At 40.0% G+C, this 24,657-nt stretch overlaps 2 protein-coding genes across 2 annotated transcripts; both read left to right on the top strand.

Annotated features, from left to right (window-relative positions):
- The first annotated feature begins 593 nt into the window (after positions 1-593).
- LOC136499497 (disease resistance protein PIK6-NP-like) lies at positions 594-7,070 on the top strand. The gene is made up of 4 exons (XM_066495128.1): positions 594-624; positions 771-935; positions 1,298-1,458; positions 5,424-7,070. Exons 1-4 carry the CDS (start codon positions 594-596, stop codon positions 7,068-7,070), a joined length of 2,004 nt encoding a protein of 667 aa, XP_066351225.1.
- A 3,402-nt stretch (positions 7,071-10,472) lies between these two features.
- Positions 10,473-23,004, top strand: LOC136501381 (uncharacterized). Its single transcript, XM_066496894.1, has 28 exons — positions 10,473-10,793; positions 10,878-10,970; positions 11,294-11,466; positions 12,333-12,609; positions 12,932-12,999; positions 13,086-13,155; positions 13,245-13,562; positions 14,080-14,159; positions 14,239-14,290; positions 14,795-14,948; positions 16,136-16,223; positions 16,298-16,400; positions 16,485-16,575; positions 16,754-16,851; positions 17,473-17,661; positions 18,132-18,383; positions 18,900-18,995; positions 19,094-19,188; positions 19,299-19,361; positions 19,437-19,525; positions 19,612-19,682; positions 19,894-19,979; positions 20,055-20,145; positions 20,478-20,551; positions 20,977-21,083; positions 21,366-21,484; positions 21,564-21,641; positions 22,289-23,004. Exons 1-28 carry the CDS (start codon positions 10,608-10,610, stop codon positions 22,517-22,519), a joined length of 3,492 nt encoding a protein of 1,163 aa, XP_066352991.1. The 5' UTR covers positions 10,473-10,607; the 3' UTR covers positions 22,520-23,004.
- The last annotated feature ends 1,653 nt before the right edge of the window (positions 23,005-24,657 follow it).

The following is a 24,657-nucleotide window of genomic DNA, read 5'->3' as shown; positions in this document are numbered from 1 at the left end:
CTGCCGACAGCACCGCCCGGATTTTCTGTGCCGGAGTCTGCTGTCGCTGGATCTCCTGCGGCGGATTCTGGTGGAGCGCCTCCCGGATCTTTTGCGTCGGAGTCGCCTGCACTAGCTGTTGCACCACGACCCATTACACGGCTTCAACAAGGTATTTGGAAACCAAAAACCTACACCGATGGTACGATTCGATATGGTCACTTAGCTGCTACTTCTGAAGAGCCCCATACTTTACAACATGCTTTAGTTGACAAAAATTGGAAAAATGCTATGGATGTTGAATTTTTGGCATTGCAAAAGAATAAGACTTGGCATCTAGTACCACCTCAGAAAGGGAAGAATATAATTGATTGTAATGGGTTTATAAAGTCAAGAGAAGGTCAGATGGTAAGATAGATAGATACAAGGCACGCCTAGTAGCCAAGGGGTTTAAGCAGAGGTATGGTATTGACTATAAGGATACCTTTAGTCCTGTAGTCAAAGAAGCTACAATTCGACTTGTGCTATCACTTGCTGTGTCCAGGAACTGGTGTTTGAGACAGCTTGATGTTCAGAATGCCTTCTTACACGGTTTTCTAGAAGAAGTAGTGTATATGCGGCAGCCTCCTGGATATGAGGACAAGGGTAAGCCACATTATTTGTGCAAGTTTGACAAAGCTCTATATGAGTTGAAGCAAGCACCTCGTGCCTGATATTCACGGTTGTGTAAACTACAGAGTCTTGGCTTTATTCCATCGAAAGCAGATATCTCTCTCTTTTTCTATCAAAAGGGAGACATGTCATATTTATGCTTGTGTATGTTGATGACATCATTGTGGCTAGCTCTTCTCAGGAGGCCGTTGATGCTCTTCTGCATGATCTTGATACAGAGTTTGCCATCAAAGATCTCAGAGAGCTTCAATACTTCTTAGACATTCAGGCCCAGAGGAAGAAGGGTGAGTTGCTAGTGACTTAAGAACGGTATGCTACCGATATTTTGAAAAAGGGTCAACATGCAGCTATGCAAGCCAGTTCACACACCATTACCTACAGCTGAGAAGCTTTCGGTTACCAGTGGAACAAAGTTGGGAAATGAAGATTCCACCAGGTATAGAAGTATTGTAGGTGCACTGCAGTATTTGACGTTAACCAAACCAGATATATCATTCTCAGTCAATAAAGTTTGTTAGTTCTTGCATTCACCAACAACTGATCATTGGGAAGCTGTGAAGAGGATTCTAACATATATTAAGGGAACCGTCGGTTTTGGCCTTAAGATTAGAAAGTCTGACTCAATGCTTGTGAGTGCTTTTTGCAGATGCAGATTGGGCAGGCTGTCCAGATGATAGAAGGTCGACCGGTGGTTTTGCAGTATTCTTGGGATGCAATCTTATGTCTTGGTGTGCTAGGAAACAGGCCACGGTTTCTAGGTCAAGTACTGAAGCCGAGTACAAAGCTTTGGCCAATGCAACTGCTGAGGTAATGTGGATACGAAAGTTACTTGATGAATTAGGTATTTCATATCCTTGTGCAGCTCGTTTATGGTGTGATAATATTGGCGCAAAGTATCTCTTGGCTAATCCTGTGTTTCATGCTCGAACAAAGCACATTGAGATAGACTACCATTTTGTAAGAGAACAAGTTGGATCCAAGTGTCTAGATGTTCGATTCATCAGCACCTCAGATCAAGTTGTCGATGGCTTCACCAAAGCACTCCCAATCAGGCAAACTGTCTTGTTTAGAAACAATCTCAACCTCACTGATGCGTTGTGATGGGGGGGGATTGGAATATCTGATAGGTGAGACCAGAATTTCCAGGTGATGCACGGCACGTTGGCTTCTGTTGTTGGCGTGATTAGTTTGTTCCCCAAGACAGAAGGATACGGCTCCATAGAAATAGGATAGGATATACCCCAAGCTGTTGTAATCTTTTGTTGTTAGTAGATCCTTGTTGTACAAGTTGTAAGCGCCACGCTAGGGGCTGTTCCTAGCTATATTAACATGGAGCCGTGAGCCCGAGAAAGCATCACGTTACAACCATTCGCACAGATGGGATTGTTGACGCTAAAACACACCATTAACGAGCAGTTCGCAAAGGTGCACTACTACAATAATTCAACCGCCGGGCCTCAACCCTTCATCACCGTCGGCTTTGCTCGCCGACGGTGAAAGGTGGATAGTAAAAGTGGAGTTCATCACAAACCGGTGGTGAAAAACAAATAAAAAAATTTAAAAACTAGCCATGCATGCCTTGCCCATGCTCCCATCATCGACCTGGCCCCCACGTCACTGTCACCGTCCTCGCTCCTGAGAGGGCCACTACACCGGAGGGTGGGAGGGCACCCCCGACCATGCAAGATCTGGCCACGAATGAGTGAGGTAAGAAAAATGGCACATAGCTAGGGTCATCTGTGATTTTTGTGATTGAGTAACACATGATCAATATTCAATAGGACTAACATTGTTTGCTAGTATACAAGGTATTTAGTCCTATGGATACAAGGATGGACGTGGACAAAGGCAACGTGAAGATCAAGTGATCAACACCTCAAGCAAGGACATAAAACACTATTGAAGACCTTAGAAGACATGCATGAAGAAGAAGCCCGGATATGAGGAGACGCGAAGGAAGAGAGCCGTTTGGGCTTTCCACAAGAACACAGGAAAACTAGTGGTGTCCCTGGCAGAGCATCGGATAATAGGGTTAATATAGACCCTGATACATGGAAAACTCCGATGGTGTTGGGTTGGCAACCATCATAGCTTAGGCTCTAGGCTGATAGCTGGGCAGTGAAAATTAAAGTTTCTACAGAAGGTTTTCAAGCACTGAAAGAACATGCACTGTCCAGGGTCAATATTGATCCTTTGTGTCTTGAGTGCTAAATCACCGAAGTCACACGCATCGATCCAACCGATTGGATCGCTAATCACCCGCTGAATCGAATCCACGATACTAACCTTAAATGTTTGAGAAGATAATCACTCCATTAGTGGAGATGGCTATACATAGAGCCTTATAGGCGTATATTAGAAGGGCCACATTGGCGTATATTAGATGGGCCTTCATATACTTAACAAGTTCGAGTACCATAGCATGAGAGATACTATAATTTGTACCTTTTATCCTGTAGGAATTCTTTGAGTTGAGCGATAAGTTGCTCAATGGGTTGCTGACTGACATCTTCTTCGAAGCTGCGATAAGGACGTCCAACTTGATCAAATATGTCTTCGATGATCCCTTTGTTATCTGCATGTCTTTGTGACACCAGAACAAAAGCACAACATTCGAATTGATTTCTAATCTGTTCGTAGATTGCTTTGGCGATACTCGTCTTGCCTAAACCTCCAATTCCACAGATGGACACCACTTGTAATTGTTTCTTGCCCGTGTCTTGGCCACACATTAGCATTTTGATGATTTCCTCACGTGGCTTCTCAATTCCAACAAGCTCACTATCATTTTCCGGGAATACAGGCTCGCTATCTACTTCTGCAAAGTAAAATTTACAGTAGAATGTAAATTCATGTATATATATCACTATACACGTGGTTAAGGACTATGAGTATATATAAAAGATAGAAAAGGACCGGTTGCTTCAAGGTCCATGGAGATGTGCACATGCATGGTGCATGGACATCCAAACAAGGTGTACTGTCCTAGATGGACACGGTTTGGTGCTGTTGTGCCGTGACCTGGTTGGGTACGTGACCGAGATGCAGGAGCCGGATTTGGCTTGGTCCCGGGCATGGCTGAGTTGCAACAGGTGCCGGACCTGGGTGTCGGGCTGTCGGCCAATAAAAAAGAAGACTGAGGGAGATCTCGGCCGATAAAAAGGAGAAGGCGGAAGAGATCTTCCTAGAAAACGGCAGGACAGAAGATGAGAAGAACAGGCAGCAGGACGGCGCTCTGTTTAGGGTTTATAGGGATTCAGAGAAAATCCTTGTGCGATGCTTATGTGATGCATTTTTTGGACACATATTCAATAAGGATTGATTCTCTCAAGTTGATGTATCAGTAATCTCTGGCTCCACTCTTTGCTTGTCGTTTTGCATGCCTGGATTTTGGTTTTAGATTCATCTCTTGTTCTCGAGTTTAGATTTGTTTTGATCCACCTAAAACTATGCTAGGGCACCGTGTTATTGATCTGAGAAATTTGATTGACTAATCTTTTACATTTTTTTGTTTAATCTCGAAGTTAGGTTTTGATTAATTCTCATCACCATCTCGAGTTCTAGACCTCCGATTGACATGATTCCAGTTGGGTTAGTTCAAATTTTCATTTACTTTAATTTGTAAAAGTTTGAGGTCATTCAGAGGAAAAAAAAATTCTCCGCAGTTGTGTCGCATCCGGCTTCCGTTCAACACCACTCCAATGATCTCTGCATGGCATCTTGAACTCAACACACATTCGTCCTTGGGCGAACGACCAGCCGAGCACTCAGGGATTGCTCTCTCACACAGATGATCTGCAAGACTGCAACAAGGGCATTCCTGTGTGCACACGTGTTGATCATGTGTCGCATTAAAGATATTGTGCGGCGCCTTTGCATATAATTTTTTTTCTCAACCGGAGCTATGGATGTTTTTTCCGAGATTATTTTTAGTGGAGGCATAGTATTCTGTCTAGAACTTTAAACGAGACTTATAGATTTGGTGCTTGGAGGAAGTGTTAAAATTTATTTTTGGCTTCTGCAATCATTCGATCCCCTCTAAAGCCTATTCTAATGTGAATCGATCCTACAACTGTAAACCTAAAAAAGTTGGATAGGAGAACTCTTAGAGGAGCACCATATGAATATGAATAATGATGTACTCCCTCTATTCCAAAAAAGAGTGTAATTGTAGCTATAGTGCTTAGTCAATTTATCTTTAGTTTGATCAAATTTTTACAAAAGAATTTACTGATAGTCATGATATCGAATAAGTAGCATTAAAATGGAATATGTTTTCATAGTCTATCTATTTAGAATCATAATTTTAATATTATATTTTCTATAAACATAGTAAAATTTAAAATAATTTGACTTCAACCAGATTTAAAGTTACAATCATTTTTTAGGACAAAGGAAGTAGCAGTTAACTATCTGTCTGCCCACTCGGGATGTCACTGCCAACAAGGTCGTTGTCAGCAGCGGGGTTCACTGTAGAGAGCCAATTAACGGAGACCTCCAGAGGCACCGGTGCGTAGTGGAATCCTAAATCAAGATAGTAACGTGAAGAGAGACAAATGGAGACCGAAGTTGACTTAGATTGAGACAATAAAAGGAGACTTGAAAGGATGGAATATAGGCAAAGGGAGACCGAAGTTGACTTAGGTTGAGGCAATAAAAGGAGACTTGAAAGGATGAAATATACTTAAAGACTTAGCCTTAGATAGGAGTGCTTGAAAAATAGTTATTCACGTGTCTGAACCTTGATTGCTTCTGCTGGATTTCAACTCTAGCCTACCCTAATTTGTTTGAGATTTAAAGGCTTTGTTGTTGTTGTGGTGGTGGTGGTGGTTGTTGTTGTTGCAGTAGTATTAGTCAATTACTGCTACACTGCTTTGCCGGGTGATCTAAAGACTTGTTCTCTGTATCTGTGCCTATTCCCTACGGGCCGCAAGATTGGAAGGAAGCGGCTGATCAGGCGATGGATAGCGGAAGGCTTTGTCAGTGAGAAGCAGGGGCTGAGTGTGGAGGATGTTGCAGAGACATGCTTCAACCAACTCGTGGAGAGGAAGATAATACGGCCCGTAGAGCATAGCAGCGATGGGAAGGTAAAGAGATGTCAAGTCCATGACATGGTTCTCGAGTACATCATCTCCAAGGCAAGCGACGAGAATTTTGCCACTGTGGTTGGCAGCCAGTGGTTCATGCCAACACGAAGCAACAAGGTCCGCAGGCTGGCCCTCCACAGCACTGACTCCAAGCGTGCAAAGGAAACAGATCGCATGAACTTATCTCATGTCCGATCACTCACGGTGTTTGGGAGCCTGGACCACCTGCATCTCAAATCATTCAAGGCTGGAATTGTGCAGGTACTGGACCTCGAAGGCTGTGGCGGATTCAATGAGAATCGTTTCAGTGTCTCGGACATATGTAAAATGACCCTACTCAAGTACCTCAGCCTCCGAGGAACAGATGTTAAGAAATTACCCTCCAACATTGGGGATCTCAAGTACATGGAAACCCTGGATGTAAGAGAGACCAAAGTTTGTGTGCTGCCGCCATCTGTAGGTCAGCTGGAACGAATCAGAAACATACTTGGTGGAGACAAGGGAACAAGGACGGCCCTGAAGGTGCCCAGAGAGATCAAGGGGACAGCAAAGACCTTGCACGTGTTGTCAGGGATTGAGATTGCTGAGGGAACAAATACTGCATCTGAACTTAACCATTTTACTGGACTCAGGAAGCTGGCCATTTACAAGCTCCCAATCAGTGATCAGAATGTGGCCTCCAAAAAAAAGAGTGACCACATGTTGAAGGAATTAATCTCCTCCATCCAGTACCTCAGCGGCTATTATCTCCAAAGTCTCATCGTTGATGTCGAATCATCTGAGTTCCTTATTCTGCTGGACGCCATGGACTCCCCACCAGCATACCTGACAGCTCTTGAGCTATCTGGCAGGTTGGTCAAAATTCCAAAATGGCTCCCAGATCTCGGCAAGCTTGTTAAATTAAACCTTTCAGCAACAGCTCTACATACAGACACTCTGAAGCTCCTTAGCAAGTTGAGGACATTGTTTTCCCTCACCTTTTCAGTCTGTGCAGCAAAACATGATCCTGATATAACAGCCATTCTTGTGAAGAACAAATCCAACTACCGGGGTGAGATCTTTGTGCCGGCTGGAGGGTTCCTTAAGCTAAAGCTGCTTCGCATCTTCATTCCGCATCTGCCATCTCTCAATTTTTCAGAAGGGGCCATGTCAGCTCTCGAAAGGCTTGAATTGCGTTTCAAAAGGTTGGAAGGTCTTCATGGCATGGACAAACTTGAAAGCATCCACGATGTCATCATGACCGTTGATGGCCAAGTAGAAGGGACTACCAAGTTGATACTAGATGAACTGAAAAGAGCACAAGGCAAATATGTCCTAAATGTTCAAGAATAGAATGATCGACTGAAATGCCAACATACCACGGTGTTTTATCGTTCATACAAAATAATTCGACCTCAGCACTGTCATCATACAGTAAAGGTGCTGTTCCTGTGTCATTTCTCTTGAACCAAAATCACGGCCAACTGTACGTTTTGTGTAACTTTTATTTTCAATGTCATGCTTTCAAATTTGTTAAATGATGTTGTAATTGTGTGTGGAATGAGACCTCACTTGATTTATTTAAATATGTGGGCATTGCATCGGCATCAATGTACATTGTCACATGAAGTGATGTGAGTTGATGTCTGTAATATCTACTAGGAGATTGAGAGTACTTTGAATTACTTGGAAACGCTTGCCTCTTTAATATAAAGAGACACAGCTCTTTTATGCGTTGGAGAAAAAGAATTAGCTCAGATGGTGAATTGCATCTACCCTGTGTGCGTATGGGAAACATTCCCTGTGATACAAGATCTGATGCTACCATTGCATATGCAGAATTTCTGGTTGAGATCGCTTTGGAGATCGGCAACTCAAGCAGATGCTGACATGATCATATAAGGAGTAGGCTGCGGCAAGATTTGTAAAATATTGATTCTGTCATACAATCCATGCCAAACCCTTCACGGCAGCGAGAGATCGTGTTTTTGGAAGTTACATCATGGGCCGCGGGCCGCATGGGCCAAAAAGAAAAAGGATTGCAGGGTGGATGTCGGAGCGCTGCTTCCGACCAGTAGGAGCTCAAACGGTCGCTCTCCCAGGCGGGGCCTGCTAAGGTCCGGGCGGGCGGACCATAGCCTGACGCCCGACAGATTTTCCTGCCCACGCGTTCCCGCCCGCGCTCGTAGGTCCCACGCCTGCCTCCCCGCCCATGCGTTCCCGCCAGCGCTTGAAGGTCCCACGCCAATGATTAACAGCGTGTTCGGTTGACTGGTCGTTGGTTCGTGAAGAAATAATACTGATTAGTTTGTGTGAGAAAAAAATATTATTCCGACTGAAAATTTATGATTGTTTACGACGAGCCACGGCCAAACAAAATTTAGCCACTCAGCCAACACGCGCACGGGTGGGCTGAATACTGGACAACTTCATAACTGATTAGAAACCATCGTGTATTACTCGTGCATGGAGCCATGCAAAAATCCAAATCGGCTGACATCATCGTTCATGAAACTTTTTTAAAAGTTAAAAATATCATATTAGCCAAACTGAGATTCTAAATTAAATTCCGATTGCACCATTATATTTCTTATAATAAAATCTTCAAAACAAGATATCACTTAGATATGTTTAGATAAAATTTTATTAATGAATATTTTTATATAATATGGAATAATTTTTATTGAGCGGATGCAATGTTCTAGTTTAAGAAAACAATGTTCTGTCTTCACGAGAAAAGTGTTCTCAGTTTAAAGGAACACATTCTAGATCTAGGAGAAAAAATTATAGATTCATGCAATTTGTATTATAATATCTATAACAGAACTAAATATAGAAAAAATAAATGACAGATTTATGAAAATACAGAAATAGATAAATATAAAAGAATAATATAACATAACAAATACATAATACAAGTGACAAATATACTAAATATTTTTATAATTAAGGCAAATGATGTGGTATGTGATGTGATATAGATAAATGTAGAAGACACATCACAAATGTACAAAATTATTTATGTAGTTTAGCAAAGTCAAATACTCTTGTATGTGATGTAACCTAGACAAATGTAAAAAGTACGTCAAATCATCTAGACAGTTAAGCAAAGGTAAATATTTTGATACGTGATGTAACACAGACAAATTCAAAAAAAAGAAAAAAAGAAAATAGAAGCGAGAAGGAAAAAAATATAAATAAAATGACAAATGAAAAAAATAAATTTTAAAATAATAAACACAGAAAAGAAAAATGCAATACAAAATAAAATAAAATTAAAATAAAAGAATAAAAAAAGCACTGCATTGGTAGAAATATGCGCCATGCAACCACCTTCCACTCCATCACCATTGAGGGCTTCAGCGCGATAGTTGATGTTAGAACACCTCACGAGTACTATATAGATACTCAAAAATAATCGTAGAACATCATATTCATACAATATGAATATTGTAAGATACATCATAGAGCATTACACCGCGTGAACATCACAAAAAATACATCATAAAACATCACAAGTATACCGTGTGAACATTACAAAATACATCATAGAACATCGTATGTATATCACGTGAACATGACAAAACGCATCATAAACATCATTGTATGCTACGCGAATATACTATACGGGTATCATAAAATACATCATAAAACATCACATGTATACCATATAAACATAAAAAACATCATAGAACATCACATGTATATTATATGAACATCAGTAAATACATCGTAGAACATCACATGTATACCACGTGAACATAAAAAAACATTGTGGAACATCACGTGTATACCACGTGAACATCATAAAAAATATTATGGAACATCACTGTATACCACGTGAACATCACCAAAATTAATTATAGAACATCACATGTATATTGCATGAACATCACAAAAATACATCCTAGAACATCACATGTATGCCACATCAACATCACAAAAATATCATAGAAATCATATACTCCCTCCACGTGAACATCACAAAATACATCTAAGAACATTATATAGAGCATCACAAAATACATCATAAAACATTATTTTATACTATGTGAACATCACAACATCTCATTAAATACAGAAAAATTAAAAAGTAAACATTAAAAGAAATTAATTAATTAGAGTAAAATAAAAAGGTAAAAAAACCTATAGAAAACATCAAGGCAAAAGAGAAAAAAAGAAAAGAAAAACAAAAAAGAATGAAACATAAAACAAAAATAAAATAACAAACAAATTAATTAATTACTGGAAAAGAAAAAAGGAATAAAAGAAAGATAAAGAATTCAAATATGAAAAGAATAGTAATAATTCACATAAAACAAAAAATAATTAAATAAACTGAAAGCACGAAAATGAAAAGGAAAAATAATAAAAAAAGAATGATAAAATTATAGAAAATGAAAAGAATGATAAAAAATCACATAAAACAAAAAGAAAATGAAAATAATTTGATGCAGAAAAAATAAATAAGGAAAAAGAAAGAAAAGAAAAGAAAAAAGAGGCAGATCTCACGTAAATACTCCATATTTCTTTTTTATTCGAGAGGTAATACTCCAGGTCTCCAGGTTTCTCATAGTGCGAGGGCATCGCTGATGCACAGTGCGAAGAAAAAAAATGGACACGGGACTGGCTGCTGCGTGGGACCCTGACACCTGAACGCGTCGGGCTCCGATGTGTACAGACGTACGGTACCACTTTGGATTGAATATAGAACGGGGCTTTCGGTGGGAAAAGTGGGCGGGAGAGCTGTTCGGCGGACGTCTTCCGTCCGGCCGTTCGGACGCGAAGAATCCCGCTCCCAGGCTCCCTCCTCTACGTGCGTTTCGGCCACCAAACCCAAACCCAAGGCCAAAGCAAAGCCCGCGACTTCACCGGCGGCGGCGGCGGCCGATGATGGCCTCCGCCTCGACCTCCGGAGGCGGCGCGCGTCCGTGGCGCACCGCGCTGCTCACCCTCCGCGACGAGTCCCTCGCCTCGCCCTCGCCCACGGCCCTCCTCGAGCTCCTCCGCCGCGTCCTCCTCTCCCCGGCCACGCCCTCGCTCGCCGCGTCCGCCGCCGCGCTCTCCCCTCACGAGGTGCGGCTCCTGATCCCCTCTGTCTCCGCCCCGCTTTGGCTCGGCTCGATCTCACTCGCTGTGGCGTTTCGCCTCTCTGTGCAGGTGGGCTCGGATGTGGCGTTCCTCGCTGACACGGCCGCGGCGGTGGCGTCTTGGCCCGGCGCCGACGACGCGCTGCGCGGTGTCTGCCACCTGGTAATGGTTCTGCGCTTCCGCTCGGTCGACCTATTATAGGTGGCAACGGTCGACCTATTATAGGTGTCAATGGCAGGACATGGTGGAATGCATATGTACCGACTATTATAGTGTCTATATAACTGTAGATCGGCTGTGTTCTGTGATGATCAATAAGGATAATGTGGTTCGATTCAGTTTCACCATGTATTTTTTTAGTCCAATCATATTGGGTTAGGCTACTGATAAGATTCAAATATTCTATCAGTGTGAGATCTATACGTTTTGGATAAACTGAAAAAAAATCTGTGCATTAATTTTCATGAAAAAATGTACTTTTGCAGATTTATGATGTCATGTGCAAAACAAATATGGAGATTGACTCTTCTGGTTGGCTTGCAATGTTGAAGTTTCTTGACATACTTGTCAAATGCTCGATTGAGGGCGCATGCATGAAGGGCCTCTCTAGTAGGACAGCTGCATTGAATACAACATCTGAATGTTTACATATCCTCAGGTTAGGTTTTGTTTATTATAAAATACTACTGGAGAAGCTGTTCCTGCACTTGTGCTCTTTGAATTAAGAAGAAATGGCCTGTTTTCTTGCTAGTTATTCATGTACAGACTGAACCTTCAGTGACATAAAAATTTCTGATTCTTTCTTGCTTCTATCAACAGTCAGCACAACGACTTCTACATTTATAACTATACCAATATAACATACCCTTACCTAAAGGACTTTTAAATGATGAATTTGCTATCATAGCCCTTCTTTTTTTGGCTGAAGTTCTTCCCTTTATTCCAGATAAGCAAACCTCTATGGCTACTTAAAGAAATTGTGCTGCACCACCTGTACTTGCCTGATACTCCAGACCCCCATGAATAGATTTTGGCAGTTCCATCCATACTTTTAATTTGATGCAAATTACCTCATGCACCTCAAGTTTCAGCAATTTAGCACCCATATTGTTCAATCAAGAGGAAACAAATGCCAATTTTAGGGCATAGTGGCGAATGAGTCAGGCTACATTAAAAGTTCAGAGAGGCAAAATGCCAAATTTAATACTGAAAGTGATAATCTGCATCAATCCTGAAATGCTGGTGTAATTGCCAAAAGTGAGAAGCAAGGGTGGGGCCATACAGCCTTTGACAATTTTATTATTATTATTAATATTATTATTATTTTCCAATCCTTTCAATGGTTCTTGAAAAATCTGCCTTTAGTGATGTGCACTTATCCTACACGTTGGAGAAAAGGAAAATGCCTTTAGTTCTACTGTATGTATGTGATACTAAAGTTACTGCATTCATAATTAATTCAAATGTCATCAGGGAGTATGATCTTTATATTGCTCCTAAATGCTTTCTGTTCTTGATGGCCAGGTTCTGGAGCAGGGATTATGGAAGAAGCGTTTCATTAACTGAAAGTTCACATTCACTAACAGTGCTCGTCTCGATTGTATCATACTTGCAAGCCGAACTGAACATCTCTGATAAACCAGCAAATGCCACTGGCATTTCTTCCCGCAATTCTGGATCTGTGAATAGTAAAAATTCCAATATTTGGGATATGAAGATATCTGCATTTTCCATGGTGGAAGATATACTGATTAAGGTTGCATCAAATATGACAGAAAATCTGTGGCAGTCTGTCATTGAGGTTAGTGATTTTTGATCTTATCTTTTTGTTGTTCTGCTTGGTGCTATGACATGGGGGCATTGAGTGACCGAACAAGTACCACAGCAAAAGAAATTTGCAAGAATGTAGAATTTATTACACAACCGTCATCAATGGTTTAGAGCTTCATCTGTGACTGATCACCTAGACTTCTGCTGATGTTTGGCACTGTTACATGCTAACACATCAAGCACTGCCTGATCCACATTGCACATCTGTTCTGTGGCTTGAATTGAGTTTTTTTATTATCAATGTGTGCGCTGGCCTTCTGTTTTAACCCAAACTCCAGTTTTGTACTTTCTAGGTCTTGAGGAAAGTTATGGATTTTGTCACAGCAAGGAATCTTGTTATAGAGAGTAGCGTCATGTCAAGGTTAGTACTTTTATTATTTCATGGATTACAGATCAGAGTGAATTGAATGAATGGTAAATTCAAATCTAACCTCACCAATTTAACAGATTTTATACTTCCTTTCTTCGTTGTCTACATTTGGTTCTTGCGGATCCCAAAGGACCACTTTTAGGGCATGTAAGTATAAAATAAAACTTTAGTCCTCTCATTTAAATAAAATTTCTACATGTATTTTCTGATTGTAACAATGTCCATAAAACTTCAAGGTTGCAGGGTTTGTGGCAAATCTGCAAATATTTTTCATATATGGGCTGAGGTCATCTTCACCTCCTACACTAGCTCCAAAAGAAACTAGAACAGATTCAAAACCCAGAGCTTCACATGGACGATATAGACCACCTCATTTGAGGAACAAGGATGGAGGAGAGAATGATTCACTGGAAGGTCGAAATTCAGATAGTGAATATTCTCGGTATGATATAAGCTCATCAGACTCAGACCTGAGTGATAGTGATGGTTATGCAAAAAGTGGAGACCGCTTCCGGAGTTCAAAGGCTAGATTAGCTGCCATCCTTTGTGTACAGGTATGTAGCTACACATATGCTTTGAATCGTGCTTCCCTTCTTAGTTCTGATACATCCATTAGTCAAATTTTCCTTATGCATTTGTACAGCTTAGGTTGAGCTGTATAGTGGAGTTAAATATCATGGGATATGTCCTTCATAGTTAACTTTTAGGATGGTTGTTTCTTTTATTGAATATATGAAGGGATGGTGGTACCCTTTAATAGGTATCTACTGATTTCAGAAGGCAAATTGTCTGACCTATTAGATAACCTGGGCAACTTAACTCCCCTATGGCAATTCAAAAAACTTATGATTTGATTTTTATTTTACAAATTAAATTAAATTGTGGAGCTCAAAAAATGATCATTTGATAGCTCATCTTACGATGGCATCTGCATAGTTCCACTAATTGATGTCATTTTCTTCCTGAAGTTATGCCATATGAGATATCAAATATCGAATGCAACATCAAATATTTCAACATGCTCATATTGTTGAAGTAACCATCTCACTATCCTGTTCTCACCTCTTTTAGGATATCTGCCGTGCTGATCCAAAGTTACTTACTTCACAATGGCCAATACTTTTGCCTGAGAATGATGTTCTCCAGCAAAGGTAAACTTTTCCTCATACAACACTACAGCTTTTCTCACACCTTAACATCATCTGATGTTACTTTTTGTTGCTTGTACAGGAAATATCAAGCAACTCTGATGACATGCTTGCTTTTTGATCCTATAACAAAGGTACAAGTCTTCAATTACATATTTATATCCTGATTTGAAGTTTCTCAAATTTGCCCATAATCATCATTATACAATCTTTTTTTCTAGTTATTCTGCATTTGACAAAGCTGTGCTTTCCTTGAACTGTGCGAATGAAGGCATTTATTTGCCGTAATGCCATTATGACTTATGTGCTTTATGGAAAAAGGAAATTCTAATGCAGTAACCAAATTGATAAATGATGCACTTAATCCAAACTTTACTTTGCATTCACCTTTCCTTGATCTCCTCCGTCGAAATAGATGTAATTTTGTACAGCAAACTTAGTCTGAATGTGATTCCTATGTTTGACCGAGTGGGCAGGCACTATGGAATTTCTCTATATGATACTTTCTCAATTTAAATATCTTTCACCGTCTTTCGAATTTGATGGAACATGCAATTTATAGTCACATCAAATTGTTAATTTTCAGTTTAGAAACTCTCATGTACATTATCTATATGGCCTGAATTAAATATGCACAGGTACGTGTTGAGGCAGCATCAACCATTGCTACCATGCTGGAAGGGCAAGCATTAGTTTTGATACAAGTTGCAGAGTACAAGGAGTCGTCCAAGCGTGGATCTTTCACCACATTATCTTCCTCACTTGGTCAAATATTGATGCAACTGCATACAGGTAGGGGAGTTACTGATATTTTCAGAATCCAATACTATAATATCTTGGACTTTTTTTTACCACCGGAGATTGTGGTTGACAACTGTTGCTCCAAATAGAAAATCATATCCTAAAGTAATTGATTGCACCATTACCTAATACCAACTATGCTCAGCTCAAGCTGTCATGACATGCTGACTGGGCTGGTTGTATGTGCCCAAGGAGCACCACTGTAGCAGCAGGATTTTGTGCGACCTCTATTACTTTTTTATGGAAAACAAGTAAACAACCCCTATTAGTTGTCAGGTCATAGCTTCTACACGCCAGGTCAGATAGATAGGGCTGTTAGTTTGCTGGGATGCTGGGTCATGAACTCATGACCCCAAAGTCGTTAGGCCAAAGATTACCTTGCATCTATTATATCTATATGCCAACTGGTCATCTCTTTGGAATCAAGGAAAGAATAATCAGGAGAAACTCAGTGGTGCCTGGTCTCAATTTCCTGGTTCGGCATCTGTTTACGTACCATTCTAATTCTTATGTTCCTCTTGGCTCCCAAACCTGTCCGGCATCTGTTACACAAGCTAAAACAGTTAGAAGAGGTATGTCTCAAAGAAAAACACAGTAACCGGGTGTCAGGGTCACAAGTCTCATGACTGCATGAGCTTAATAGCATAAAGCAAATACGGGTTGCTACATTAAGCTTGTTGATGCCCAACCTCAGTACACAGTAAACTCTGGTTGAAGTCTTCTGAACATCTCCAGTAATTTGCTTCTGGTCTGAACTTGCCTGATCCAATTTGTGAGCAGTGACGGTGTACTCATCTGAGCTGAAACTTTTGTTATGACTAGGAACAATGGGCCACACCAGATTAGATGTCTTTTTGGGCCCACAAGTTCCAGATACTTATGTTATCCACTTTAAAAAAAATATGAGCTCTCACGCCAAAAAGCACTCTAGAACAGATCTTTCATATCACTATCACTACCACTATTAACTTATTTAAGTACTTAAGTTATCCATAGCCTCATTTCTGCGGCTGAGCACTAAAATCCCAGCATTTTGTCCCTTTATTTTGGTGGAACTTGAATATTTTTGTTCAGCCATTTCTCCTATCCATCTGTGATCAATTAACTAGATCCCTCCACTTTGTAAGAGATCTGTTGAAGTTTTGCATTTTACATTTTTGGCTCCCTCTGATTTGCAGGAGCACTATACTTGATACAGCGTGAAACTCAAGCTACTTTGCTTGTGGCATTGTTCAGAGTTCTCATTCTTTTGATATCTGCTACACCGTATGATCTTGACACGCCTGTTTTCTATTTTCTCTACTCGATTTTGTATAATTAATAATATGTTAGACGAACAGGTACACTCGGATGCCAAAGGAGTTGTTGCCAACAGTCATTAAAGTATTGTGCAGTAGAATACTGGACAAGCACTCAAACAAGACTGAACATTATGCCTTGCTGGTTAGTTTTTTTTTTTTTGGTTAATTCCTTTATTGAAGAACCAGTGGTCTTGGGTGCTCTGTTCCTTACATGAGTGCACAACAGGTTAATGTTCTAAGTTGCTTGGAGACAGCATTTTCAAAAGTGCCACCAACTTTGGATGTCTTTGTGGTTCTCACTGAGGATTGCTGTGTTGGTTAGGCCTTATAATCCTGAATTTAAATAATATTCTTCCTTGGTTTTCTCATTTTTCATCATTTATACTGCACAAATATACTGTATTGTCTTCTTAAAAGGCAAGCAAAGCTGTTCTTATTCAAAAGGGTTTGAAAAGTACTAAGCTATCACATTTTGTATCAATATGGGCTTTTCAGGACCATCACATGATCAGGAAGAATTAAATGTTATAGCTATTCTTCTTCATTGTATAGAGGAGGAAATGTATTACAGTGTTAGACATGGAGCTTTCCAGGCAAGTTGTCATTCTGATCCAGTGAATCTTACAGATTGCTTTTGCATTTGTTTGTCCAGTAACTGTCTGACAGACTTGACTGTTGACATATCATGTATTTCCATTGCTAAGTGTCGCTCGCTCCCTCCCCTCTACTCCGGGCCCCCTTGTTATAAGCTTTTCCTATATTATGGTCTTATTATTATAACCACTGGCGCTGTTGAAAACTATTGTATCATCCTTCTAAGTTGTATGCTGGTTATCTTGTTTGTATTTTTGATTTTAATGGGCTTTCAGGAAAGTTGAGCTTCATCCTTTTTTTAAATAAAAGTAACATTCTGTCCTTTCCATGCTTGTACAATTTAAATGATGATATTTCATTCGACAACCACCTGTTGCATCAACTGAAGATACAAGTCCAGGCATGATGAATAAGAACATATGGACCACCAATCGAGATACCATAACATAAATTTCCTATGCATGTGGGCTTTATCCATAGGAATAAATTGCTGTGCACCAGCATCCTTGTAGGGCTTATCGCAAATTACAAAAATGCATTTTTCCATATGTATATTAGTTGTCTTTGCATACAAGTCGACATTCTTGTCCATAATTCATCCACCTTTTATGTGTGCTCAGGTGCTGAGATCAGCGGTTCACAACTACCCAAGCTGTGCAAACATGATTTGGGAAAAACTTCGAGACAACGTTCTTAATTTGTTGCAAATACAAAGCTTTGAAGACCAAAAGTATGATGCTAACTTTGGGCCTCCTGGACCCAAAGAAGAATCATCAATCAAGGAAAGATGTCTTGTGGCTGGAATAAAGGTAATGTTTTCTGTGATATTGCTTAACAATCTGTACTTTTGTGCTATATCACATTTTGTGTCCGCTGTGCATTTCTGAACTTCAACCCTAACTCCTTTAGGAAAGCACGATAAACTATGGATGTTGCGCTACTATCAACCTTTAAGTTGTATTAATCTACATATGATATAACACGCAAAGTTGTATGTATACACAAGCTTTTTCGTCCAACATTAGACTTCCATTGTTTGCATTGTGTCTATGCTTGTATAATTTTCATGCTCATGTTCTTATGAACTTGATTGCTTTATGCAGCATGTACTGGTGCTTTATCCTTTTCCATTTTTTATGTATTGGTATGCTATTATTGACATAGATATTGAGTCAGTAGTGTGAGTAGACCATTTCCTTTTAGTGATGGATGTACTGTAAATAACCTTTTTATCATTTATACATTTATATATGGTTAAGATTTCCACCCTCCCTTTCAGGTAATGGATGAATGTCTGCGTGTTTCATCTGGATTCAAAGGAGCAGATGACATCAAAGAATGCAGATTGCTGGATATTCAGCAAATTTCTGATTGTACCATAAATAAAACTATTAAGTCTGCACCTCACTTTGAAATGGAAGCTGCTGGATCATCACAGAATTGCTCTTTGGACATAACACTTGGAACTAGCCGTTGGATCGAGGTGATAGAGACTCATCTCCCTCAGGGATTATCCCATGGCTCTGCTATGGTATTTTACCACTCTAGAACCTGTATTCTGCATTTTCTTTTGTTATTTGCAGTAAAACATCCATGAGATTTCATTGTCTATCAATAGTCTAAGTTATTGATGCTATGTTCCTAACTTAATGAAGCAGAATGGCAACAAATGGCTGCCACTTAACCTACAGAAGCCAGCTAATTTATAATCATCAAAGTGTTGAATGGACATCGTGCATATGCTATTGTTTATACTCCCTACTTCTCAAAAAGAGTGCACATCTTGTTTTCCAAGCAATCGACCAATTTCAAGTTTGACCATATCTATACAAAAAAGACTAACATTATTGATACAAAATAAGTATCATTAGATTAATCATGAAATATATTTTCATATAAACCTATTTGTAAACATAAATGTTGATACTATTTTTTTTATAAACTTAATCAAGCTTAGGATTGATTGACTTCTTAGAAAGCTAGATGTGCACTAGGACCTATTTGTTTGTGTTTTCCCTGGACTGATAAAGTATCTGTTTATTTCTAGGTCAGGACAGCATCCCTCACATGCTTTGCTGGCATGACTTCTGATGTATTCTTCTCCCTGCCAGAAAATAAAAGAGACTATGTGACCTCCTCATCTGTAAGTCAGGAATCTCATTAGTCTATTTCTGTATCTGATTGTGTTTTCTTACCCTGTTCAGAAACATTGTATATTTGTATTGAAATGTTCTTGTCTAGGTTCATGCGGCATTAAATGACATGGTTCCTAGTGTAAGATCAGCTGCGTGTCGAGCTATTGGCATTGTTGCATGTTTTCCTCAGATATTGTCAAGGTAATTTTCACAAATGTGATTGCATTGCAGCCTCTCCTAAAAAAATGCTAAACTCAAAGCATTTTTGTGAAGCTACTTAATAGTGCGTGATGCACTGTTTTCTCATGCAGCTCTAGCCTACCAGGAAAGTTCATAGATGCCATTGAGTTCAATACACATAATTCATCAACTCCAGTATGATCTCCCTGCCTTTCTTCCCTCCCTTTCCCTCTCTCTCAGTTATGCTTACCTGTAAATGTTAATATTTATGTTCGTGTCACTGCTGCATGGGCTTTGGCAAATCTCTGTTCTTGTATTCGTTTTAGAGCATTGGAAGTGCATACAGATCCCTATGCAGGTACATATTTCATTTTGATGGTTACAGTGCCAGTGTATATGCCAATAAAGCATGCTTATGCATTTATTATCTTTTGTCAAGTGTAGGTGTACTGAACAAATCAAGCATATCTCTTTTGGTTGAAGTTGCTTTGCGTCTGGCCAAAGATAGTGAAAAAGTAAGATTGCTTTAGCCAATTTATGTATTTTGTTTATGTTTGTTCGGCAGCATCCATACCAGATTGTCAGTTTTAGCCACAAGGAATACAGAGATAATTGGAGATCGATGTTCATTGTGAAACAAGTAAACTAATCAAAGCTGTGAAACAAGTAAACTAATCAAAGCTGCTTGTATGCGTGGTGAAAAGAGTTGTTTTGATTTTCATTTAGGTAAAATCAAACGCTGTTAGAGCTCTTGGTTATCTTTCAAGATTTATCAGATTCAATTACCAGGCTGCCACAATAAATGACCCAAGGTAGCAGAACATTCTGTATGGATCAATCACTATTCTTATTGCTGGTTACTCCAACTCACAATTTTAAGATTTTAGTAACAGTGATTCAGTTTTTTATGGAGATCCGGTGTGGCTCGAAAGAATGGTGCAGGCTTTGGTGTCTTGTGTGACAACTGGGAATGTAAAGGTACTACAAGAAATAGTTTTACTTAACAGTTTAAGCACTAGCCTAATTTCTGAGTCATTTTCTTGTGTTTTAAGTCTAGAGAAAAAAATATGCAACTTTGCCTCCTTGTTATCATCCTTAGGAGGAATACCTCATTAAATGGGAAGTGAAGGATTTCTCCCCTTTGTCACATGTATTATTTTGCCATAAAGAAGTGAAAAATATAGGTTGTTATACATTTAGCAAAAAAAGTATATATCTTTATCTAATTTATGGGATGGTAGAATTCATTGTGGAATGTTAAGATTCTTGAGGTGAATAACTGGCTGCACTTTGACATGTCTTTTGTATAGGTCCAATGGAATGTTTGCCATGCCCTTAGCAACTTGTTCATGAATGATACCTTGAGACTTCAAGACATGCCTTGGTACGTATTTGTGCACAGAGTAAAACCTTGTTCATCCAATTGCTTCAGACGACTAGGTTTTTTTTGGTTTGCACCCAAATTTGCCATGCAGGAGCAAGCCATGCCTCAGGGTCGCTTTCTCTAAAAATTCTCATTTTCCATATTATGGCCTATAGCACTAATGGGTCCCTAGTTGCCTATGGCACGAGCGCAAGTCACAGCAGAAAACACTGGGTGTAACTGATACCACGCAGCAGAATCTTTTGATTGACTACCTGTGATTCACACTTATGACTATCACTTCATAGGCATTTAGATTTCACATAGTTTCTTATCTGTTCATGTTTGTCTTATTTGCAAAACCTGTCAATCATGGTAATATCTTGGTATATGCTTGAACTTATTAATATTTGATGATTCTGATCTTCAATTATTCTGTTTAACAGGGCATCTAGTGTTTATAGCATACTTCTACTTCTAATCCGTGACTCCAACAACTATAAGATAAAGATGCATGCAGCTGTTGCTCTAGCAGTGCCAGTGTCAAGGCTTGGTTAGTCCCCTGACTTCTATTTTCCACCTTATAATGTATTGGCTTTCCACATTTTGGAAATACCATGACATTCCTGGACTTGAAGCGTTGTTCCCACAATTTTGAGATTCTGCATCTACCCACGTATATGTACTGTAAAACTTGTGCCTCGATCATTAACATTCCAAAACTCAAATCGTCTTTATTGGACATTAGTAATAGCAGTTTCCTGATTCCTGACTGTGCACATCCCACCACTACATCCATCAAGCTGCTGGAGCTTATCCTCTCTCTTCTTTACAGATTACGGTAGCTCATTTCCAGATGTTGTTCGAGGCCTTGTGCATGCTCTCGAGTCATTGAATTCAAACAATTCATCATTACCTTCAAATTTCAAACAGAAAGACAACCTTGAGAAGCAGGTTAGTGTCATTGATGCTCATATAGTGACTTACTTATTCGGCAGCATTGTTGAAGCTCTTGCTCTATTCTTTTTTACAGCTTGCATTTACTGCTCTTCATTTGCTTAGTTTTGTGTCACCAAATGATGATCCAAGCCTGAAAGATTTTCTTACAAAGGTAAGGATTTCTCCTTTATACCATGTATATTAGTGTGTGTTTTATTTTATTTATAAGTCTCATATGGAACAATATTCTTAGTGGCAATTGTCACTCAGGTAAAAATGATATTGCAGATAAGTTTATGGGCTCGTCAAGCATAGAGCACATAAGTTGAGTACTTGAGTCTGTTTACTATTATCAAGTCCTGGAAATGAAAGCACATGATGATAATGCCATTGCAATACTTGCTAAACAACAAACAGAAATAAATAATATTATATGTCCTGGAAATGAAAGCATATGATGATAATACCATTGCAATACTTGCTAAACAACAAACAGAATAAGTACTATTCTATATTTTGTCTTGGTCTGATGACTAGTGGATTGTAAGGTGCGCCTAATGTGTCCGAATCACTTAGATGTACAGGTATATCAGTGTACTGTAGCTTTTGTAACATATGCATAAACGGAACACTCCATAATCCATGCAGGAATAAAAAAGTAATGTAAGGTGCTTCCTGCTCCATGTAGATTTGCTGTGTACTGCAAATTCTTCTATGGTCTAAATATGTAATATTGACTGCTGCAACTGTTCTCTAGTAGTCTGATGGATCTATTGGCCTATTACCCAAGCTAACTCATCCGCCACCTGACCTGAGCAGAAAGCGTCGTTTCTAGAAGACTGGCTGAAATCATTATGCACATCATTCAATAATAATGAGCACCAGCCCTTGCCAACGGAGGCCATAAATGGTGAGGATGGTTTCAGCCCAAACGTGACTCAGAAAGTTATGCTCTCCTCTGCCCTGCAGTCCTTGCTTGGCATATACACGGGCAGAAACCAGCAAGTCATTACCCAGAGATTTGAGCAACTAGCTAGAAGCATCGCGTGAATGATTAACGGTGAACAGTCGCTCTGTGGTCTCCACACTCCATTAACAAGCAGCAAGATATTGGTCGTCTACCCCCTCAGGATGGACAACCCATCACGTAGTGGGATCCTTAAATTCTGCCAAATCCCATGAACTCCAACGAAGCTGCCAGTCGGCAGTTGTTTCGGATCTTGGCCGTCACGGGTCGCTATCATGCACAAGCGCATTGAAGCTCGGTTTGATCGGTTCAATATCGCACTCGCGAATTGTATTTTTTTTTGTAGAGCAGTTCCTTGCATCTTGCAGGCGTGGACATGTTTGTACACCTTGTGTAAAATAGTGACCTCGGTTGGTTACTTGTAACATTATTACTGTGAATATATAAGTTGCAGCCTTCCAAGCCCAGAGTGACCACAAACATTGGGTATCTCTTACTACCTTTTTGTCATTCCTGATAAACAGGATGATACTATTATGTATATGGGCCTTCCTGGTCCTGGGGTTTACTGCTTGATTGATAAGGTTGATATTATCAGATCACGTGGACAATATTACGATTGTTCGTCCCAAGAGGGATCATGAATGCCGTCCAAATCTGTTGAGTCTGTCGTTAGCGCCACTGTTATTGAGCCCTTGTGTGTGGGTTTTTATTCATGTACCAACCTTCATAAATGGCTTGACGTCCTGCACTGTTCGATCAGTTCGAAAGTTTTAGACTTTTAGTCCTAACATTGCTGAACTGGGGTGCCTGGTGCTATATACTCTTCATTTGCGTGTTGCATCCTGTGTTCATCGTCAGTACACCTGCGTGCATTTCTCAGCTGCATCCTCTGGTCATCGTCAGTACGCGTGTCGAGCATCTGAGCTCTGATTGATGGGGGTGGTTAGTGGTGAACAGGCGACGAGTTGACAGTCAGCTTGTGTTTCTGTCCGTGTTGATAGATATAATAGAACCTCTAGGTGCATAGATAAGTGGGTAAGACTTAACTTAGATGGGATGACTTACTGATATATCTCATCAAAAGGGCAGTCGTGGCCATGGCGTCGCCGCCGAGGTAACAGCGACGTGGAGACACGGTCCAGTGGTGGCGGCGAAGACAATGGTGCTTCCCGTCGCTTAAAGTGCGCCATTCTAGATCGGACTAGAGGACATGGTGGGGCGCTGACGGCTACGGTGAACCTCGTATTTCGAGCCCCAACCCCCACCTCCTATTTATTGTGCTGCGCGACAGGGGCCTATCATCCAGGAGAATGGTTGGACGCCTCTGATTAGGGCGCGGATCAAGGGCCCAATTGGTCGTTGGACCAACTGGTGGAGATCAATCTAACATTCTCCCCCTTGATCTCACCTTATGACTTAAACTTAACTTACTTTATCTTTTTCCCATTCCATCGTAGATCTGTACATAGAGCGTGCCTCATCGTCACGGTCAGTTGCCATTAGATTAAACAACTACAATGCATATCTCTGTTTTGAAACAGATTCTCAACTAGGCCCTTAGTATCCAGAAATCATAGGCTTTCCCGTAAACCCATGTCGACTGTGTGTTCTCTGAACGCACTGGGTGATTAGCCTTTGGTAAGCGGATCCGCAAGTACTTGCTTGGTACTTATATGCTCAATGCTTTCAAAATAATTCTGGATTTTTTTCCTTTACAACATATAACTTAATGTCAATGTGTTTGGCAACACACTTGACTTGTTGTCTTAGGAGTTATCTACTTCAAATGGTTATTGCTGTTGACTATTAAATCTGGGTACATATTCCCTTAACCACTTTTGCCTGTTCCTTAAGCCTCATGTCAAGCTATACTATGGTATGCATCACTGATGACACTATAACTGTTTCTTTAGAGCTTTTCTACAATAATACTCCAACTGCGAGTGTTAGCAACTACTGCGGATTTCACTACATATCTCGCCAAGACTTAACATTTGTACCCTCAACTATTTGAGAGTACTTGTTCTTTCTTACTCAGCATGAGGCCTATGATACTTTGCAAAATTGCAAGACATTCACAACTCCATTTCAGTGATCTATATCTGGACTGGACTTCTGCCAAAATATCCTGGATATGTAAACTACGTCAGGGTAAGTTCTTACTTGTACTTGTACACTCATCAAGCTTCCAACAGCTAAAGCATATGGAATCATGTTC

The sequence above is a fragment of the Miscanthus floridulus genome, chromosome 13 (assembly GCF_019320115.1).
Source record: "Miscanthus floridulus cultivar M001 chromosome 13, ASM1932011v1, whole genome shotgun sequence".
In the NCBI taxonomy this organism is placed as follows: domain Eukaryota; kingdom Viridiplantae; phylum Streptophyta; class Magnoliopsida; order Poales; family Poaceae; genus Miscanthus; species Miscanthus floridulus.
This window is presented reverse-complemented; position numbering and strand designations above follow the sequence as displayed.